The 20,000-nt window shown below is 39.3% G+C and overlaps 2 protein-coding genes across 5 annotated transcripts in view; one reads left to right on the top strand and one right to left on the bottom strand.

Moving 5' to 3' along the window:
* The window catches only part of col22a1 (collagen, type XXII, alpha 1), a 71,383-nt gene extending 56,747 nt beyond the window's left edge, over nucleotides 1-14,636 (top strand). For all 3 annotated transcript variants that reach the window (XM_083546763.1, XM_083546764.1, XM_083546762.1), the window contains 18 exons: nucleotides 140-193; nucleotides 293-346; nucleotides 5,862-5,915; nucleotides 6,099-6,152; nucleotides 6,299-6,352; nucleotides 6,448-6,501; nucleotides 6,608-6,652; nucleotides 7,022-7,075; nucleotides 7,941-7,994; nucleotides 8,093-8,146; nucleotides 8,858-8,929; nucleotides 10,620-10,655; nucleotides 10,741-10,785; nucleotides 12,447-12,626; nucleotides 12,857-12,923; nucleotides 13,437-13,619; nucleotides 13,751-13,828; nucleotides 13,911-14,636. In XM_083546763.1, the coding sequence (XP_083402889.1) occupies nucleotides 140-193; nucleotides 293-346; nucleotides 5,862-5,915; nucleotides 6,099-6,152; nucleotides 6,299-6,352; nucleotides 6,448-6,501; nucleotides 6,608-6,652; nucleotides 7,022-7,075; nucleotides 7,941-7,994; nucleotides 8,093-8,146; nucleotides 8,858-8,929; nucleotides 10,620-10,655; nucleotides 10,741-10,785; nucleotides 12,447-12,626; nucleotides 12,857-12,923; nucleotides 13,437-13,619; nucleotides 13,751-13,828; nucleotides 13,911-14,104 (1,386 nt within the window). In that variant the 3' untranslated portion in view covers nucleotides 14,105-14,636. The remainder of the gene's footprint in view (nucleotides 1-139; nucleotides 194-292; nucleotides 347-5,861; nucleotides 5,916-6,098; nucleotides 6,153-6,298; nucleotides 6,353-6,447; nucleotides 6,502-6,607; nucleotides 6,653-7,021; nucleotides 7,076-7,940; nucleotides 7,995-8,092; nucleotides 8,147-8,857; nucleotides 8,930-10,619; nucleotides 10,656-10,740; nucleotides 10,786-12,446; nucleotides 12,627-12,856; nucleotides 12,924-13,436; nucleotides 13,620-13,750; nucleotides 13,829-13,910) is intronic.
* Nucleotides 14,637-18,463: 3,827 nt separating this feature from the next.
* Nucleotides 18,464-20,000, bottom strand: part of col9a1c (collagen, type IX, alpha 1c) — a 37,207-nt gene continuing 35,670 nt past the window's right edge. For both annotated transcript variants that reach the window (XM_083546770.1, XM_083546771.1), the window contains one exon: nucleotides 18,464-19,148. In XM_083546770.1, the coding sequence (XP_083402896.1) occupies nucleotides 18,949-19,148 (200 nt within the window). In that variant the 3' untranslated portion in view covers nucleotides 18,464-18,948. The remainder of the gene's footprint in view (nucleotides 19,149-20,000) is intronic.

Below are 20,000 nucleotides of genomic sequence, written 5' to 3'. Positions count from 1 at the left end.
CTTACAGTCTGGTGTCCACAAACGTTTGGCCATATAGTGTACATTTTAAATGAATATGATATTAAAACCCATTTCGAGATTACGATGATTTTGGCGATGAATTTTATAACCTGGATTAAATCTGTTCGAAACTCACAAGGGTGTGAAAGGAGACCGAGGCTCCCCGGGAGGTGCTGGAGATAAAGGTGAAAAGGTACCAGTACTTTCCTCAGCACTATGTACACAGTGGTGAAGTGTTTGATCTGTTCATCATTGTGTTGGTTTATAATTGTACTTGTTGGTATTTTTATAGGGACCCCCGGGACCTCCTGGTTATCCAGGTGCAGCTGGAGCAGCCGGTCAGCCTGTGAGTTTCAATCCATTCATTAGTGTTTATTTAATTATTTATTGTTGTTTGTTTTTAATGTTGTCTTTTTGCCAAAATCTAATTGACATTAAACAACCACACACAAAAAACTCAAATAAAACGTGTACATTCCGCAGTTTTACTTTTATATGAAACATTATAACTATGATGCAGTATCTGTGGTCTGAGTTTGGTGAGAAACTGATTTAATAGCTTAGTGTGTCATAAGTGTTTTTTCTTTTTTTTTTTTTTTGGGAGTTAACTCATCTGATTACATCCCCGGGACTGTAAGAGTGGAAGTGATATCTGATTGGATACTGGGATATTTTGGGAGTCTGATTGGTTAGGTTATCGTTAGTGGTGAGATCTGATTGGTTACAGTATCAGTGGTAAAATCTGAGATCTGATTGGTTACAGTATCATTAGTGGTGAGATCTGAGATCTAATTGGTTACAGTATCATTAGCGGTGAGATCTGATTGGTTACAGTATCATTAGTGGTGAGATCTGAAATCTGATTGGTTACAGTATCATTGGTGGTGAGATCTGATTGGTTACAGTATCATTAGTGGTGAGATCTGAGATCTGATTGGCTACATTATCATTAGTGGTGAGTTTTGAGATCTAATTGGTTACAGTATCATTAGCGGTGAGATCTGAGATCTAATTGGTTACAGTATCATTGGTGGTGAGATCTGAGATCTAATTGGTTACAGTATCATTGATGGTGAGATCTGATTGGCTACAGTATCATTAGTGGTGAGATCTGAGATCTGATTGGCTACAGTATCATTAGTGGTGAGATCTGAGATCTAATTGGTTACAGTATTATTGGTGGTGAGATCTGATTGGTTACAGTATCATTAGTGGTGAGAGCTGAGATCTGATTGGTTACAGTATCATTAGTGGTGAGATCTGAGATCTAATTGGTTACAGTATCATTGGTGGTGAGATCTGATTGGTTACAGTATCATTAGTGGTGAGAGCTGAGATCTGATTGGTTACAGTATCATTAGTGGTGAGATCTGATTGGTTACAGTATCAGTGGTAAAATCTGAGATCTGATTGGTTACAGTATCATTAGTGGTGAGACCTGAGATCTGATTGGCTACAGTATCATTAGTGGTGAGATCTGAGATCTAATTGGTTACAGTATCATTAGCGGTGAGATCTGATTGGTTACAGTATCATTAGTGGTGAGATCTGAAATCTGATTGGTTACAGTATCATTGGTGGTGAGATCTGATTGGTTACAGTATCATTAGTGGTGAGATCTGAGATCTGATTGGCTACATGATCATTAGTGGTGAGTTTTGAGATCTAATTGGTTACAGTATCATTAGCGGTGAGATCTGAGATCTAATTGGTTACAGTATCATTGGTGGTGAGATCTGAGATCTAATTGGTTACAGTATCATTGATGGTGAGATCTGATTGGCTACAGTATCATTAGTGGTGAGATCTGAGATCTGATTGGCTACAGTATCATTAGTGGTGAGATCTGAGATCTAATTGGTTACAGTATCATTGGTGGTGAGATCTGATTGGTTACAGTATCATTAGTGGTGAGAGCTGAGATCTGATTGGTTACAGTATCATTAGTGGTGAGATCTGAGATCTAATTGGTTACAGTATCATTGGTGGTGAGATCTGATTGGTTACAGTATCATTAGTGGTGAGAGCTGAGATCTGATTGGTTACAGTATCATTAGTGGTGAGATCTGATTGGTTACAGTATCATTAGTGGTGAGATCTGAGATCTGATTGGCTACATTATCATTAGTGGTGAGTTTTGAGATCTAATTGGTTACAGTATCATTGGTGGTGAGATCTGAGATCTGATTGGTTACAGTATATTGGTGGTGAGATCTGATTGGTTACAGTATCATTAGTTGTGAGATCTGAGATCTGATTGGTTACAGTATCATTAGTGGTAAAATCTGAGATCTAATTGGTTACAGTATCATTGGTGGTGAGATCTGATTGGCTACAGTATCATTAGTTGTGAGATCTGAGATCTGATTGGCTACAGTATCATTAGTGGTGAGTTTTGGGATCTAATTGGTTACAGTATCATTGGTGGTGAGATCTGATTGGTTACAGTATCATTAGTGAGGAGGTCTGAGATCTGATTGGTTACAGTATCATTAGCGGTGAGATCTGAGATCTAATTGGTTACAGTATCATTGGTGGTGAGATCTGAGATCTAATTGGTTACAGTATCATTGATGGTGAGATCTGATTGGCTACAGTATCATTAGTGGTGAGATCTGAGATCTGATTGGCTACAGTATCATTAGTGGTGAGATCTGAGATCTAATTGGTTACAGTATCATTGGTGGTGAGATCTGATTGGTTACAGTATCATTAGTGGTGAGAGCTGAGATCTGATTGGTTACAGTATCATTAGTGGTGAGATCTGAGATCTAATTGGTTACAGTATCATTGGTGGTGAGATCTGATTGGTTACAGTATCATTAGTGGTGAGAGCTGAGATCTGATTGGTTACAGTATCATTAGTGGTGAGATCTGATTGGTTACAGTATCATTAGTGGTGAGATCTGAGATCTGATTGGCTACATTATCATTAGTGGTGAGTTTTAAGATCTAATTGGTTACAGTATCATTGGTGGTGAGATCTGAGATCTGATTGGTTACAGTATATTGGTGGTGAGATCTGATTGGTTACAGTATCATTAGTTGTGAGATCTGAGATCTGATTGGTTACAGTATCATTAGTGGTAAAATCTGAGATCTAATTGGTTACAGTATCATTGGTGGTGAGATCTGATTGGCTACAGTATCATTAGTTGTGAGATCTGAGATCTGATTGGCTACAGTATCATTAGTGGTGAGTTTTGGGATCTAATTGGTTACAGTATCATTGGTGGTGAGATCTGATTGGTTACAGTATCATTAGTGAGGAGGTCTGAGATCTGATTGGTTACAGTATCATTAGCGGTGAGATCTGAGATCTGATTGGTTACAGTATCATTAGCGGTGAGATCTGAGATCTAATTGGTTACAGTATCATTGGTGGTGAGATCTGAGATCTAATTGGTTACAGTATCATTGGTGGTGAGATCTGATTGGTTACAGTATCATTAGTGGTGAGAGCTGAGATCTGATTGGCTACAGTATCATTAGTGGTGAGATCTGAGATCTAATTGGTTACAGTATCATTGGTGGTGAGATCTGATTGGTTACAGTATCATTAGTGGTGAGAGCTGAGATCTGATTGGTTACAGTATCATTAGTGGTGAGATCTGATTGGTTACAGTATCATTAGTGGTGAGATCTGAGATCTGATTGGCTACATTATCATTAGTGGTGAGTTTTGAGATCTAATTGGTTACAGTATCATTGGTGGTGAGATCTGAGATCTGATTGGTTACAGTATATTGGTGGTGAGATCTGATTGGTTACAGTATCATTAGTTGTGAGATCTGAGATCTGATTGGTTACAGTATCATTAGTGGTAAAATCTGAGATCTAATTGGTTACAGTATCATTGGTGGTGAGATCTGATTGGCTACAGTATCATTAGTTGTGAGATCTGAGATCTGATTGGCTACAGTATCATTAGTGGTGAGTTTTGGGATCTAATTGGTTACAGTATCATTGGTGGTGAGATCTGATTGGTTACAGTATCATTAGTGAGGAGGTCTGAGATCTGATTGGCTACAGTATCATTGGTGGTGAGATCTGAGATCTGATTGGCTACAGTATCATTAGTGGTGAGATCTGAGATCTAATTGGTTACAGTATCATTGGTGGTGAGATCTGATTGGTTACAGTATCATTAGTGGTGAGAGCTGAGATCTGATTGGTTACAGTATCATTAGTGGTGAGATCTGAGATCTAATTGGTTACAGTATCATTGGTGGTGAGATCTGATTGGTTACAGTATCATTAGTGGTGAGAGCTGAGATCTGATTGGTTACAGTATCATTAGTGGTGAGATCTGATTGGTTACAGTATCATTAGTGGTGAGATCTGAGATCTGATTGGCTACATTATCATTAGTGGTGAGTTTTGAGATCTAATTGGTTACAGTATCATTGGTGGTGAGATCTGAGATCTGATTGGTTACAGTATATTGGTGGTGAGATCTGATTGGTTACAGTATCATTAGTTGTGAGATCTGAGATCTGATTGGTTACAGTATCATTAGTGGTAAAATCTGAGATCTAATTGGTTACAGTATCATTGGTGGTGAGATCTGATTGGCTACAGTATCATTAGTTGTGAGATCTGAGATCTGATTGGCTACAGTATCATTAGTGGTGAGTTTTGGGATCTAATTGGTTACAGTATCATTGGTGGTGAGATCTGATTGGTTACAGTATCATTAGTGAGGAGGTCTGAGATCTGATTGGTTACAGTATCATTAGCGGTGAGATCTGAGATCTGATTGGTTACAGTATCATTAGCGGTGAGATCTGAGATCTAATTGGTTACAGTATCATTGGTGGTGAGATCTGAGATCTAATTGGTTACAGTATCATTGGTGGTGAGATCTGATTGGTTACAGTATCATTAGTGGTGAGAGCTGAGATCTGATTGGCTACAGTATCATTAGTTGTGAGATCTGAGATCTAATTGGTTACAGTATCATTGGTGGTGAGATCTGATTGGTTACAGTATCATTAGTGGTGAGAGCTGAGATCTGATTGGTTACAGTATCATTAGTGGTGAGATCTGATTGGTTACAGTATCATTAGTGGTGAGATCTGAGATCTGATTGGCTACATTATCATTAGTGGTGAGTTTTGAGATCTAATTGGTTACAGTATCATTGGTGGTGAGATCTGAGATCTGATTGGTTACAGTATATTGGTGGTGAGATCTGATTGGTTACAGTATCATTAGTTGTGAGATCTGAGATCTGATTGGTTACAGTATCATTAGTGGTAAAATCTGAGATCTAATTGGTTACAGTATCATTGGTGGTGAGATCTGATTGGCTACAGTATCATTAGTTGTGAGATCTGAGATCTGATTGGCTACAGTATCATTAGTGGTGAGTTTTGGGATCTAATTGGTTACAGTATCATTGGTGGTGAGATCTGATTGGTTACAGTATCATTAGTGAGGAGGTCTGAGATCTGATTGGTTACAGTATCATTAGCGGTGAGATCTGAGATCTGATTGGTTACAGTATCATTAGCGGTGAGATCTGAGATCTGATTGGTTACAGTATCATTAGCGGTGAGATCTGATTGGTTACAGTATCATTAGCGGTGAGATCTGAGATCTGATTGGACACAATATTTTGGGCTTTAACACTGATCTGATTGGATACTGAGGTATTTTGGAGTTAGCTAAGATGTCATTGTCTACTAATCATTGTCATTATTTATGTTATTGTTCATTATTATCTACAAATCTACACACAGTAAATGATTAAATAAATGAAAAGTGTAATTGGGTCACATTACTCAGAAAAGTGTATCTGTATATTTAGAACATACACTGATCTCAGTAGCGTCTCATACCCTGGTTTATGTCGGTAGGGTAATGACGGAAACCCGGGACCCTCTGGTCCTCCTGGAGCTCCTGGAGAAAAGGTAAAATTCATTCACATATTTCTCCTAGTTACAGAGCTTTTTACATCTTTAATAAACAGATTTAAATTTATAGTTACTATACATTTATTGTGTATAATTCCTGACTGGGTGTGTGTGTGTGTGTGTGTGTGTGTGTGTGTGTGTGTGTGTGTGTGTGTGTGTGTGTGTGTGTGCGCTTCACAGGGTAAAGAGGGACTGAGAGGAATCCAGGGTCCTCCAGGTCTGCCAGGTTTAATAGTAAGAGATCAACACGTCCTCTTTTCTTGCTCACATTTCAAACATTGTGTTTCAGTGAATAAAGTCATGCTGGTGACTGAGTTTAATAGGATCTAGTGATTATTTAATAGTGTTTATGTAATAGATTGTGTTTTTTCTCTGTAAAGGGAATTATGGGTAAACCAGGGAAAGATGGACACCCAGGAGAAGCAGGAGAGCCGGTAAGACTTCAACATCCTCTAAATATATGATTTAGCATAAACCAGCACATTGTGGAAGTTGGAACTGGTTTAAATGAGTGGAATCTGCTGGACAGGGTAAACAGGGGGAACCTGGAGCTTCAGGAAGAGACGGACTGCGAGGACTTCCTGTGAGCATCACTGCACTGCACTGCACCTACTCTAACCCAAACCCTTCCTGCATTACAGCTCCATGTTATTAAACCATATCATACACTCTCTTCTCTCTTCATCCAGGGGTTTAAAGGCCACAGAGGAGAGTCTGGGGAACCGGGATCAAAGGTCAGTTATGCACCTTTAATTGTAACGTTGGCTTTCTTTTATTCTATGTGCACATGGTTCAGCCCAGTGCATCATGGGAAAACATGACACAATCGTTTTCTTAACCACATCTCATTCTTCTTTTCTTTCTTCCTCCATGTCTTCCTTTTTTTTCTCCTTTCTTCCCATCCTTTCTTTCTTTCTTTCTTTCTTTCTTTCTTTCTTTCTTTCTTTCTTTCTTTCTTATTTCTTTTTTTCTTTCTTTCTTTCTTTCTTTCTTTCTTTCTTTCTTTCTTTCTTTCTTTCTTTCTTTCTTTCTTTCTTTCTTCCTTTCTTTCTTTCTGTCTGTCTGTCTGTCTGTCTGTCTCTCATTTCCTTCCTCTTTTTCAGGGTGAAGTAGGGAAACAGGGTCCACCAGGACGTGAGGGTTCACCTGGGAAAGATGTAAGTTGTATTGGTTATTTAGCAGATCAGATGGGGTTCAGCAGATCAGACAGGATTCAGCAGATCAGACAGGATTCAGCAGATCAGATGGGGTTTAGCAGATCAGACGGGATTCAGCAGATCAGACGGGATTCAGCAGATCAGACAGGATCAGCAGATCAGATGGGGTTCAGCAGATCAGACGGGATTCAGCAGATCAAAAAGGATTCAGCAGATCAGATGGGGTTCAGCAGATTAGACGGGATTCAGCAGATCAGACAAGATTATATTAATGCACTCCATCTGAAACGTGTTCAAAAGAGTCTCCAGGGTCAGAGTTTTAGTCACATTGAGGACAGAGAAGCTCACACCTGAGCATATGATTAGTATGTGCTTCTTTTTAACATTCCATTCCACATGTATTCTCCATTCGCAGTTATAATAAGCTCCACTCTTCTAGGAAGATGTTCCACTGGATTTTGTTGAGATTTTGTGAAGATTTTATGGAGATTTATTCAGCCACAAGGGTGTTATTAAAGTCAGGTAGTGATGTAGGTGAGAAGGTGAGGAGGTCTGGAGTGCAGACAGTGTTTACATTCATTCCAAAGCTGTTCAATAATATTGGAGCTGTAAAGCAGGAGATCTTTCACTCCAACCCACATAAATCATATCTTCATGGAGCATACAAAGACATCTTACAGTATATAATTGTGTGCCTTCAACCAAATAAAGTTGGAAATGGCAGGTGTCCCAATACTTTTGGCTATACAGTGTAAATTTAAATGGATAAAAAGTACTGATTTTGTCGTTAATAACGTTAACTGCTGTAGTGCAAATATAATGAAAGTGTTGATCTGTGGTTATTTTGTGTTTCTGGATTTTGCAGGGCATCATGGGACCTCCTGGGCTTGAAGGTCACCGAGGACCGAGTGGACAACCAGTGAGGATCTAACATGACTTCTTAATAAAGTGATGGGGGGGAGGGGAAGGGGGGGGGGCGGTGAAGAGCTCGGTTTGATCTCTGCATTGTGTTTTTAGGGGAAACCTGGAGAACCTGGACCACAAGGCAAATCAGGACCACCTGGAAATCCAGTGAGTCTTTCTTTCTTTCTTTCTTTCTTTCTTTCTTTCTTTCTTTCTTTCTTTCTTTCTTTCTTTCTTTCTTTCTTTCTTTCTTTCTTTCTTTCTGTCTGTTCTTTTTCTTTATTATTGTCTGTCTGTCTGTCTGTCTGTCTGTCTGTCTGTCTGTCCTCAGAAATAAAAAATGCTACAATTTGCCAGACTCACGCAGTCTCCTCTGAACAGTAGATGTTGAGATGTGTCTACCACTTGAACTTGAAGCATTGATTGGTATTCTGTCCTGGGTTGGTGGTCACGGGAGCCTGTTTCATCATAGAGTTTGATGAATTTGGAGACTGCACTTTGGGATTAAAAGTTCTTAAAATGTTTTGGATGAATTAACCTTAATTTCTTAAAATAATAATGGATCTTTCCCATTTCCTTGTGGTGTCTCTTGCCATAATATGGATTTGTACAGTAGTTGTAGTAGCACTAATAGAGCTGTTGACTATCTATTTATTTATTTTTTTTTGCTGTTATCTTGCAGCTCTTCCCCAACTCTGGGTCTTTTGTGTGCTGTTCTTTTCCTCTGGTTCCTATCCGTCTGGGATTGTGTTCGATGTAGAACATAATTAGAACTTTGGATTAATCTCGCTCGATCCTTACTAATCCTGTGTGTTGTATGGATGAAGTTTAAACCCCACAGCTGTCGTTATAAATCCTCTCCATTTTTGTGTCAATCAGGGTCTTCCAGGAGGGAAGGGCGAGCAAGGAAACCCGGGAATGCCCGGATTCACAGGTCCAAAAGGACCCTCGGTGAGTCCTAATCAACTTTCGATGTGCTAAGCAAAATATTCTCTATCAACTTCAAATTTATATGACATTCGATACAGTAATTCTTTATATATTATTTATTTATATAAATTTTTTTCTTTTCAAACATTTCTTACAGTTTATATAAATTTTTTCATTTTTAAACATTTCTTGCAGATGAATTTTTTTTTTGTCATAAAATGAACCCCTGTCATAACTTCTGTATTGTTATCATTCATTTATTCACTTAATGCGATCTCAGGTGGTTACAAGTTCATTAAAAGGAACCGTTTAGACGATAAGTAAATGATCTGCAGATCTAGAGACTAGGATGTGACCCCTGAAATTAAAATTAGATCAAACATGTAATATTTGATATTTTTATAAAATAAAAAACATGTAACGTGAAACAAACAGTCTGATATACGGCACCTAAACGTACCACAATACTGCATAGTTGCAAAACGGTAATGAAGCTGTGGGGACGTTACATGAGCGAAACCATTACATTACCATTACAAAGGCTTGATGATGTTTCAGCTCCACTTCAGGCCATAAAAACTGTCAGAAAGCTTTAAAAACAACAATATTAAATAGGTGTTGTATAATTGTGACATGGCGATCTTAACAAAATATACTGTTACACACATCATACATTTTCTGTGTTGATTTTATGTATCACGAAACTCATTAAGAAGCCATCCAAAGCAGTTAAAAACTTTGAAAACATTTTAATTTATAAATCCTTAAAACTCTATAGGGGTCGAATATTTCTGATTGCAAGTTTACATAAAAACACAGACATGAATGGCGAAAATGCTAGAGCTAGAGCTGCAAGCCGGCATGCCACGTTTAGCATTTTACATTTATGCCATTTGGCATAAGCAGTGGTGGACAGTAAGGAAGTAAATGGCATTCGTATTTTTGTACATGTATCTACTGATAACCAACATACAGTTCAACATCAGTTCAACAGAACATTTAGAGAGGAATAAATGATTTACCGTATTTATTGAAGTAGTTGAAAAGAAGGTTTTGGGCTCATGATCATTGTAATAGAAATTAATCAGTGTTTTGAGTCATTAATATCATTCTATTCATATATTGTTGTCGTAAAGTACTTTTGATACTTAAGTACATTTGAAGGTAAATACTTTTGTACTTTTACTCAAGGTAAGGTATAAAGGGACACTTTAACTGGAATAATATTTTACCTACCACTGGACACAAGTGAGCAGTTGAGGGTTAAGCGACCAGCAGTGGCAGCGTGGCAGCGTTGGGAATTGAACTTGTGACCTTCCGTTCCAGAGTCCTATGCCTTAACCAGAGAGCTACCACTAAAATACTGAGATACTGCCTCGATCCAATTATTTGTTTGTTTGTTTATTTGCTTGCTTACTTATCTTAACTAAGTAATCAATTAAATGTATCTATTTGAGGTTTCTGTTCTATCTTTATTTTTTTTTATTGGCCCTGAAATGATCCCCACCTCCAGTTAGTTTCAAAAGAGGCGAAGGGGGTCGGCTGGGAAAGGCGAAAATCAGTATAGGACATTTCAAACTACTATTATATTTATTTATTTGTTTGTTTTGTTTGTTTATTCTTGAATTACCTGAATCCAGATTTAATGCTATAGAAAAATTTGCCAAGAAACTATAAACGTAAGTGAAACATCTGCTTCTTTTCCATTCAGGGTCCACCTGGTCCCATCGGTCCTGAGGGCAAACAAGTAAGTTCTGATTCCCACTAGTTCAGCTGTGTTGTTTGTGTGTGTGTGATGCGAGCTGAGGTAAATGACTGCGCCTGTTTTCCAGGGCATTCCGGGTAAACAGGGAGACCGAGGCTTCAAGGGAGAGAAGGTGGGTACCTTCTTATTCCAAAATGGTTTTTCAGTGTGTGAACATGTTTTATATTGTTTGGAAATTCTGGAAATTATTGAGTTACCATCGATATTTAACAACTGCAACTGATCTGACACAAGACACTGCCTCAACACAAGTATTGTGACTTTTCCAGCCACTTGTGGTTTTTCCCCAAACTGTTCCCACAAACTTGGAGGCACACAATTTTATAGCATGTCTTTGGATGACCTTTCTCCTTCAACTGAACTTGAAGACCAAAACTTGCTTTCCATGGGTTGGAGGATGTCGAAAAAAATATCCTGCTATAGAGTTCCAACGCTATTGAACACCTTTGGAATGAATTTTTTTATGCTGATTGCATCTCCAGGCCTCCTTTTGTCACCTACATCAGTACCTGACTGCAGTAACAGCCTTGTGGATGAATGAATCTCCACAAAATCTCCACAAAAATCTAGTTCCCAGAAGAGATTCTTCTTCTTCTTTCGGCTGCTCCCATTAGGGGTTGCCACAGCGGATCATCCGTCTCCATACTACGCTGTCCTCTACATCTGACTCTTTCACACCAGCTACCTGCATGTCTCCTCTCACCACATCCATGAACCTCCTCCTTGCCCTTCCTCTTTTCCTCCTACCTGGTGGCTCCATCCTCAGCATTCTTCTACCAATATAATTTATGTCCCTCCTCTGCAAATGTCCAAACCATCTCAATCTCGCCTCCCTCACCTTGTCACCAAAACATCCTACATGCGATGTCCCTCTAATAAACTCATTTCTAATCTTGTCCATCGTCGTCACTCCCAACAAAAACCTCAACATCTTCAGCTCTGCTACCTCCAGCTCCACCTCCTGTCTTTTACTCAATGCCACTGTCTCTAATCCATACAACATCACAAGTTTACAGAAGAGATTATGGAGATTATTATAACGGCAAACTGAGACTAAATGTGGAATTGGAAGCTCAAAAAGAAGCACATCTCAATCTTATGGTCAGGTGGCCACAAACCTTTGTCCATATCACGTAGAAGCTTGCGTTTAATTAACATGATGCTGAAGGTTACCAGAATCCTGAGAGTAGTTTTCTGATTGTCGCTTTGTTTCTCTTCATGTTCGCCCTTCTTCATGTAGTCTTTTGTATTTCTATTCTGAGGTAAAATATTTAAAACAAGGAGACTTTTGAATATACAAGATGTAGAAGTTAAGAGTGAAAGTAGACTTGCAAGCAAGTCTTCACACTTCTGTAAAGAGGTCTGGTACATTTACTCACTAGTGCAGCCAAGATATGTCTATTAACAGACATGGAGGAAAATATGGCAGACAAATACAATGTGTCTGCAAACTTGTGAGATTATTTCATTTGATCCACCCACAAGGTTTGTAAAGTTCATGGACGAAATTATAATGCTGATTTTGTTATGATATTCGAAAGCCTGGTTTCCCTCGCTTACGTTTTGGATCCTGATCATTCCTGAGTGGATTGGTTGCTGGATACTGCTGGAATCTGGACTCTGAAGAAAGGTGGATGTTTCAGTAACGGGGTTGTGAACAATTGTCAAAAGATAAACATCTGTAAATGAGATAATCCTAAAAAGACAAATGTTTTTTGCTGCTACAAATTCCTTTCAAATGACTATCAAGTCTAACATTCCTTTTTTCTATAGGGTGACAATGGCATAAAAGGTGACAAAGGTCCCACTGGAGAGCCAGGTATGCCTGGAAACCCAGGAGCTCCAGGAAGAAAGGGTCACACAGGCATGATGGGAATGTCTGGACCTCCAGGAGAGATGGGATCCCCTGGAACCCAAGGATCTCCAGGTCAGCCTGGTCTTCCAGGACAAAGGGTGAGTTGTTTGACATCATATACGCAAAGGGTTGATGTACAGTAAGTGCAGGTTTGATTCCAACCAAGCAGAAACTACATCCGATTCAACCTATTTAATCTTGGCCTTTAATGGACTGTCAAATGTGGTTTCTGCTTGGTCGGAATGAAACCCTGCACCATACAGGTACTTTTTGGGAAACCCCTGGATGAGACAGATCAAGACTAATGTGGCTTTGGGTTTTTTTTCAGGGAGAAACTCCATCTCTGGAATCCATACGGCGTTTAATTCAAGAGGAACTTGCCAAAGAACTCCAAGGTGGGATGGGTATTTATATGTTATTTAGCCAGGAATACACTATATTGACAAAGGTTTGTAGACACCTGACCTTGAAAATGGTATGTGCTTTTTGAGCACTGCATTCCACATTTAGTCCCAATGTATTCTAGATTCTAGATGTTCCACTAGATTTTGGAGCCACAAGAGTGTTAGTAAAGTCAGGTACTGATGTAGGTAAAATGAGGAGGCCTGGGGTGCAGTCATCCAAACAGGTTTGGTGATCTATATTATCAGACCTTCCACTCCAACCCATGACTGACTGTAACTATGAAAATGTCTGTTAGCTACCAGATTAGTCAGCAACTTTTTTGTCAGAATCGAAAATTTATCCACTGTGTTCATCTGAAAGATCATAGAACACTGTAGTCAGGTGACCAGGATTAGAGTAATGCTAAAAGCCTTCAAATTTTGTCTAAAGTGAGAACCTTCAAGTTGAAAAGCTTTCACAGACCATTCTAGCCAGTTATCAACCCATTCTTTACAACTTCTCAGCCAAGATGGCCTACCTCATGTCCCAGATTCAGCCCACACACATTAAGAGCTCAGCTGGGCGTCCTGGTCCACCTGGACCTTCAGGAAAAGAAGGGCAACCTGGACGACAAGGTCCACCTGGAGAGCCTGGTATGCCTGGACAAAATGGAGCAGAGGGACCCCGTGGTCCAGCAGGACCTAAAGGTAATTCAACAAGAAATGGGAGTTTTGTTTGGTAGAGCCAAGTTTTTTTTTTTTTTTTTTTTAATTAGATGTTTGTTCAAATTTGATTAAATGGAAAAAGTTGATGAACTTGGCCTCTTATGTTGCCGCAGGTGAACGAGGTTCCAGAGGGGAAAATGGTGAAAATGGTGTTGGGCAGCGAGGAGAACCTGGTCCACCTGGCCCCATTGGTGAAGCTCTTTAATTTATTAATTATTGTCCTAAAAAAAAACGACTGCATCACATATATGACAAAAAAAAATATCTCTGCAGGTCCAGCAGGAATTCCTGGAGAGGGTAAAGACGGTCTTCCAGGAGCAACCGGTGCTCAGGGGGAGCCTGGACATCCAGGTCCTCATGGCCAACCTGGTCCACCAGGACCCCAGGGCCAGTGCGACCCCTCTCAGTGTGCCTACTATGCCAGCCTGGCGTCACGACCTCACACGAAAAACGTCAAGGGAACCTAAACCTGCCTCCTGGACCTGGGCCTATTTATGAACTTATAGCAACCTAAAGCTTTTCCTCACAAGGTCCGGGGAGCTTCGGTTGGGCCGAGGGAGATGAGACCACGATTTAGCGAGTGTGTTTTTTGGGAGATGTGTGTGTCCTGCCGGTCAGATATTATGGGTAATTTGTTCAGTGGGTGGGAACGGGAAGGGGTTTGTATAAGCTGGTACTGTAAGCAACAGGAGGTAAATAATTCAAAATGCAGCTGATTATTATTTTTCCGTCAGGGAATTTCACTCAGTTCAGATGAATTGTCTTGTGATTTCTTTTTCTTTTCTATGCAACCTGCAGAGTCCGGTTTATTCCTCTATGTTGCAGATATCAGACAGAGAGACTGATGGTAAAAAAATTGCCTCAAGTCTATAATCAATGTTCGCAGAATTTTTGTTTAGAACATCTTGTTTTGGAGTGTGTGCGGAATTATCGAGCTAGCTGATGTATCTTCTGGAGTGGTATCGATTTAGTTGTGTGACAGAAGATAAATAAATAAAATATTATGTTCACACGTTGATGCTACGATCATCATCGAGCCAAATTTTTCCTTCACAGCAAGTTATCAAGTGGCCTGTAGACAGATGTTTTCAACAGACAAAACTACTCTCAATCCAGCATCCTCATTTTATTTTCACCATTGTATGCTACTACGCTTTTTCACTTCTAAATTGTTCTCTCGAGGAGCTTTAATGATGTTCACACAAACACGACTAATGCTGTGCTGGCGTTTTGCATTGGCTTTGTTTTTGTTCGAGTGCCTCCACCTGCTGTGCTTTTTCGCTTTCCAATTTCTTCTCACTGACATGAGAAGATCTTCAACGTCCAACAGAACATCCTTTTAGAACATTGTAAACGGTCAGTACGAGGTGGTATCAAAAAGTTTCGAGGCTAGTTTTGATACACGCCAACAGATGGCAGCACAAGGCTGCACACACAGTCACAGGGAGCACCGACCTTCATAAGTCAGTGCGCCAAAAGACATCATCCTGTGTGCATCGGGGCATGCGTTACTACACCACGTCTGTGATTTCATCATGAATAGCAAGTTAGAACACTCTGTCACGAGCCCTCCTCACGTGTGAATCTATCGCCGCACTCGCCAGATTTGGCCCCTGCAGACTTCGCCCTCTTCTCGAAAAAGAAGATCTAGCTTGCTGTTTTGACACCAAATTTGGGGAGATCCAGCGCAGATCGCAGATGGTGCTTGACGCGCTTCGGGACACGTTGCGGAAGAGGCAAGAATGCTGGGGGTGCTGTATTGCTGTACAAGGGGATTTTTTTGAAGAGGAAAGTGTGGAAACGTAGATAAATAAACTTGTAAACGGAGCGAGTTGCGAAAGTTTTTGACACCTCGTATATGGATTCTAGCGTACGTTCAATTGGCGTTTTTCCTCATTCCTCAAAAATACACATCCAATTTTTTGTCTAAAATTGTTTTCCGTTCATTTATTTGATGGTTTGATGGTTTTTTCCCATATCGAATCTGATCGAGAACTCATCAGTGCATTTAACTCTCGACCAGCTGAGCAGAAAGTCACGATTAGCACCATCTACTGAGCTGGGGGTGGAGCTGCATAGAGTATATTACGAATTTTTTTTTAGAGTTGTGAATGGATAAAATGCTGTGTATTGTATAGTAGACCTGTTTACCTTTTATATAGATTTAGCTGCAAGAAATAGCAGAAACAATGCAAAAGTTTTATTGTTTATTCAAATCACGTTCAAGTGAATTGAGAGAATGATTGAGTATTTGCTGGATATAGCTACCAAACTTTTTCTATTAGTTAGCTAGAGCTAATTTGTAAGCTACATATGTACACTATTTTGATTTAAAAAAAACATTGGGACACCTGATTTTTTTCAGCCATATGTGGTTCTTCCCGAAATTTGTTGGCACACAACTGCAAAGGATGTCTCTGTGTGCTGTAGCATGAAATTGACCATTTAGTTATACTGAGACACAAACCTGTTTCAGCATGACAATGCACCTGTGCAGAAATCTACCTACATGAAGATCTACTTTCCATGGGTTGGAAGATCTCAGCTTTAGAGCTTCAACCTTATTGGGATGAATGTGGAAGCTGACTGCACCCCAGACCTCCTTACCTACATCAGTACCTGACTTTAACACTCTTGTGGATAAATGAAGCTCTACAAATCTCCAATCTAGAACATCTTCAAAGAAGACTGGAGCTCATTTAAACAGAAAACGGGGACTAAATGTAGAATGGGATGTGCTCAGGTGTCCACAAACCTTTTGTCCATATAGTCAGGTATATCTGTCTACAAATGTCTATTTCTCCTCAAACAAAATGACATCATTTCTTTAAATTGTGTTGGATGTAATTCTGGTAGACCTCTGGAGACCTCTAGCAAGGCAATTTATAGCCAAACTCTGTTCTTTATTTGGACCGAATCCCAACTGATGACATTTAAAAAAAAAAAGTGCTAATGATGTGCTGTGTTTCGACAAGCTTTGCTCATTACTCATTTGCATACTTATGTAAATGAAGCGCTTAAGCAAGCAGGTGCTAATGGTATCTCTCTCAATCTTTTTTTTTTTTTGTCTTTTTTTTTTCCATATTTTTCTGTCTCAGATGCAGGTTGCATTTAATTCTTTTAATGGCCTTTGAACATGATAGAATGGTGAAAGTAAACTTGTTTATACTGATTAATTGGTGCTAAAATTAGCCAGGACAATGCATATGTATGTATTCGAAGAGAATTTACAGTCTAATAAAAATGTGGATCAGGTACAATTTTGTGTTTTCAGAACAATTTTTTTTTCAGCATTAATACTGAAACAACAATGTGCTGCAGTTCCAGTAGTCATATACACTATATTGCCAAAAGTTTTCAGACACCTGATCATACGTACAGTATGGGCTATATGAGTATCCCACTTTTCTGGGAAGATGTTCCCAGAAAATTATAAAAGGCAGGTACTGATGTAGGTGAGGAGACCTGGGGTGTAGTCAGCGTTTAATAGGTGTAAAAAGTGTTCAATAGGGTTGTGGTCAGAGCATTATAGCAGTAGATCTTCCACTCCAAAGGATTCAAATGAAATAGCTCATCAGACCAGGAATTCCACAAGAGCGGCAGTTTTGGAGATGCTCTGACCCAGACGTCTAGACAGCATAATTTGTCAACTCAAGAACTTTGAGGACAAAATGTTCACTTGCTGCCTAATAAATAAATCCACCTGCGTGCTGCGTTTTTTGTTAACAATTTACAAAATCATGCTTTCTTTTTCCACGTTTTCACACTACAGTTTCGTTTTTCCATCACAAATCTCTTGTTGTGGGCGGGGCTTACCAGTGCTTTACTGTCATTGGTTATGAAAATTTGGACAGCTTTCAAATGTAGTGACTTATCTAGTTACTAAAGGTCATAATTGATATTTGTGGTTTGGGTTTCAAATGACTTAACAAACCAACTAGCCAGTAAGAGTAAAGCACTGAAAAACTCCGCCTCCGGGGTGTTTCTTGAAAAGTTGTTCCAATACTTTTAAGACAAATTGAATTTTCATAGAAATAAAGTCAATTTATCACCACACAAAATCAATCAAAAGCCCTTTGACTGAACCAATCACCCTATGCTGTATTTTCAAAAGTATTGGGACACCTAAATTTTCCTAGAGTTTCTTCTGAGAAGTGGAGGTTATTATAACAGCAAATGGGTACTAATGTGTTTTTTGAACATCCAGTTCTAAATGTAGTCCCCATTTGCTGTTATAATAACCTCCACTTTTCTGGAAAGATGTTCCACTCGATTTTGTGGAGATTCATTCAGAAACAAAGGTGTTAGAGAGGTGATGAGGCCTGTGGTGCAGTCAACGTTTACATTCTTCCCAAAAGGGTTGGAGCTCTATAGGAGATCTTTAACTCCAATCCATGTAAAGCAGATCTTCATGGAGCTGGCTTTGTGTACAGGGGTATTATTATGATAGAACAGGTTTGGGTCTACTAGTTCAAGTGAAGGGAAAATTTCATACACCTGAGGAAGCACATAAGTATTAGACAAGGTCAGGTGCCCAATACTTTTGTCCATATAGTGTATTTGCTACTGACAAACAAGATACTCAGTGGAGAAGTGGGAGAGGAAATGTTCTCAAGACAACCTGTTATAGGAAAGATTTATTTGAAATGAGAAGATCGTGCCTCGATTAAAGTCAACTTTAGACTTTTATTTTCTAGAAGAACAGGAATTGGATTTTGTTTCACCTCAAGATAGCGTTCACAGAATCTAGAAAAAAACTGATTTTTTTTTTTCTTGAATAAACTGGAAATGCTGTGCTCTTAAAACCAAAGCAAGACATTTAGTGATGTTGGTGGTGGAGAATTTTTATTTCAGTTTTCCAATTATCACACCATTGGAGTGTAGCTTAGCTTCTGGTACTTTTAAAGACATTAGCAATGATCATGTTGGTCAAAAAAGGCACTTTTTATTGGTTGGAAACGGCCACACACCTTTTTTTTCAATTATTTTTATCTTAGTGTTATTGTAGGTTTCCACTGCATTCAAGAGACAGGCTCAGGATTTTTTTTGTGTGTGATATGAATCATGTGTTCACATCCTGAAAAATAACCCAAAAACAAAACAGGAAGTGGCGGTCTACAATTTCTCACCCCCCCGTCCTTAATTCATGTTTATGTACAAGTCACAGAAATGAACTGGTCCAAAAGTCTCCATGCTGAAGCTGTGGATCAGAATGATGACGTCTGAGTCTCTGAGTCTCTCAGCTGATTTTGATAATAGTCATGATGATGATGGTGGTGATGATGATGGATGAAGTATTTTTTCATCAGATTCATGGCCCCTTAACGTTCATGGGTTTTTTGCCACCCATTAGGTAAAGAGGCTGAGGCCTAAAGCAGTCCGAGGGGTCACACATGCCAGGGGCACCTGAAGGGCCTCTGTTACCTGGGGTCCCTGGGATACCTGGCGTTCCTGCTTCTCCTCGGGCACCATTTTGTCCATCTTTACCGAAGCCGGGTTTCCCAGGAGGTCCTGCATCAGAAAACAAACCAAATGCTGGCCTTATAGACACAAAGCAAGAATTCTGTGCTTTTTTTAAATGTATTTTTTAGTTTTTTTATTTTATTGTTTATATTTAATATTTTCTTCATCTTTGCTAATAAAAAAACCCTAAATTTCTAATAACCTTTTGGCCAACTTTTATTTTTCCTAATCTTTCTTTTAGGTGAAAAAAAAAAATGTAAAAATAAAAAATTCCATTTATTTAGAAATCATTTTTTCCCCTGTCCTTTTTAAAAGATATTTTCTCTTGGGGAGAAAAAAAAACCTAGGAATTTTATTGATTATTAAAAAAATTTGTTTTGTAACTATCTTTTCCTGTTTTACTTTGGTCTTTTCTAATGCTTCCACTAATCATCATCTTCTTCTTTCGGCTTCTCCCATTAGGGGGCGCCACAGCGGCCTCTTTCACACCAACTACCTACATGTCTTCCCTCACCACATCCATAAACCTTCTCCTTGGTCTTCCTCTTTTCCTCCTTCCTGGTGTCTCCATCCTCAGCATTCTCCTACTGATATACCCCATGTCCCTCCTCTGCACATGTCCAAACCACCTCAATCTCACCTCCCTCACCGTGTCTTCAAAACGTCCTACATGTGCTGTCCCTCTAATAAACTTATTTCTAATCCTGTCCATCGTCGTCACTCCCAATGAACATCTCAACATCTTCAGCTCTGCTACCTCCAGCTCCACCTCCTGTCTTCTACTCAATGCCACTGTCTCTAATCCATACAACATCTCAGGTCTCACCACAGTCCTATAAACTTTCCCTTTCACTCTCACAGATACTCTTCTATCACAAATCACTCCTGCTATCACTCTTC

This window comes from Silurus aristotelis, assembly GCF_946808225.1.
Source record: "Silurus aristotelis genome assembly, chromosome: 7".
NCBI lineage: Eukaryota > Metazoa > Chordata > Actinopteri > Siluriformes > Siluridae > Silurus > Silurus aristotelis.
Note: the sequence above shows the minus strand (reverse complement) of the source record. Positions and strands in the feature narration are given on the sequence as shown.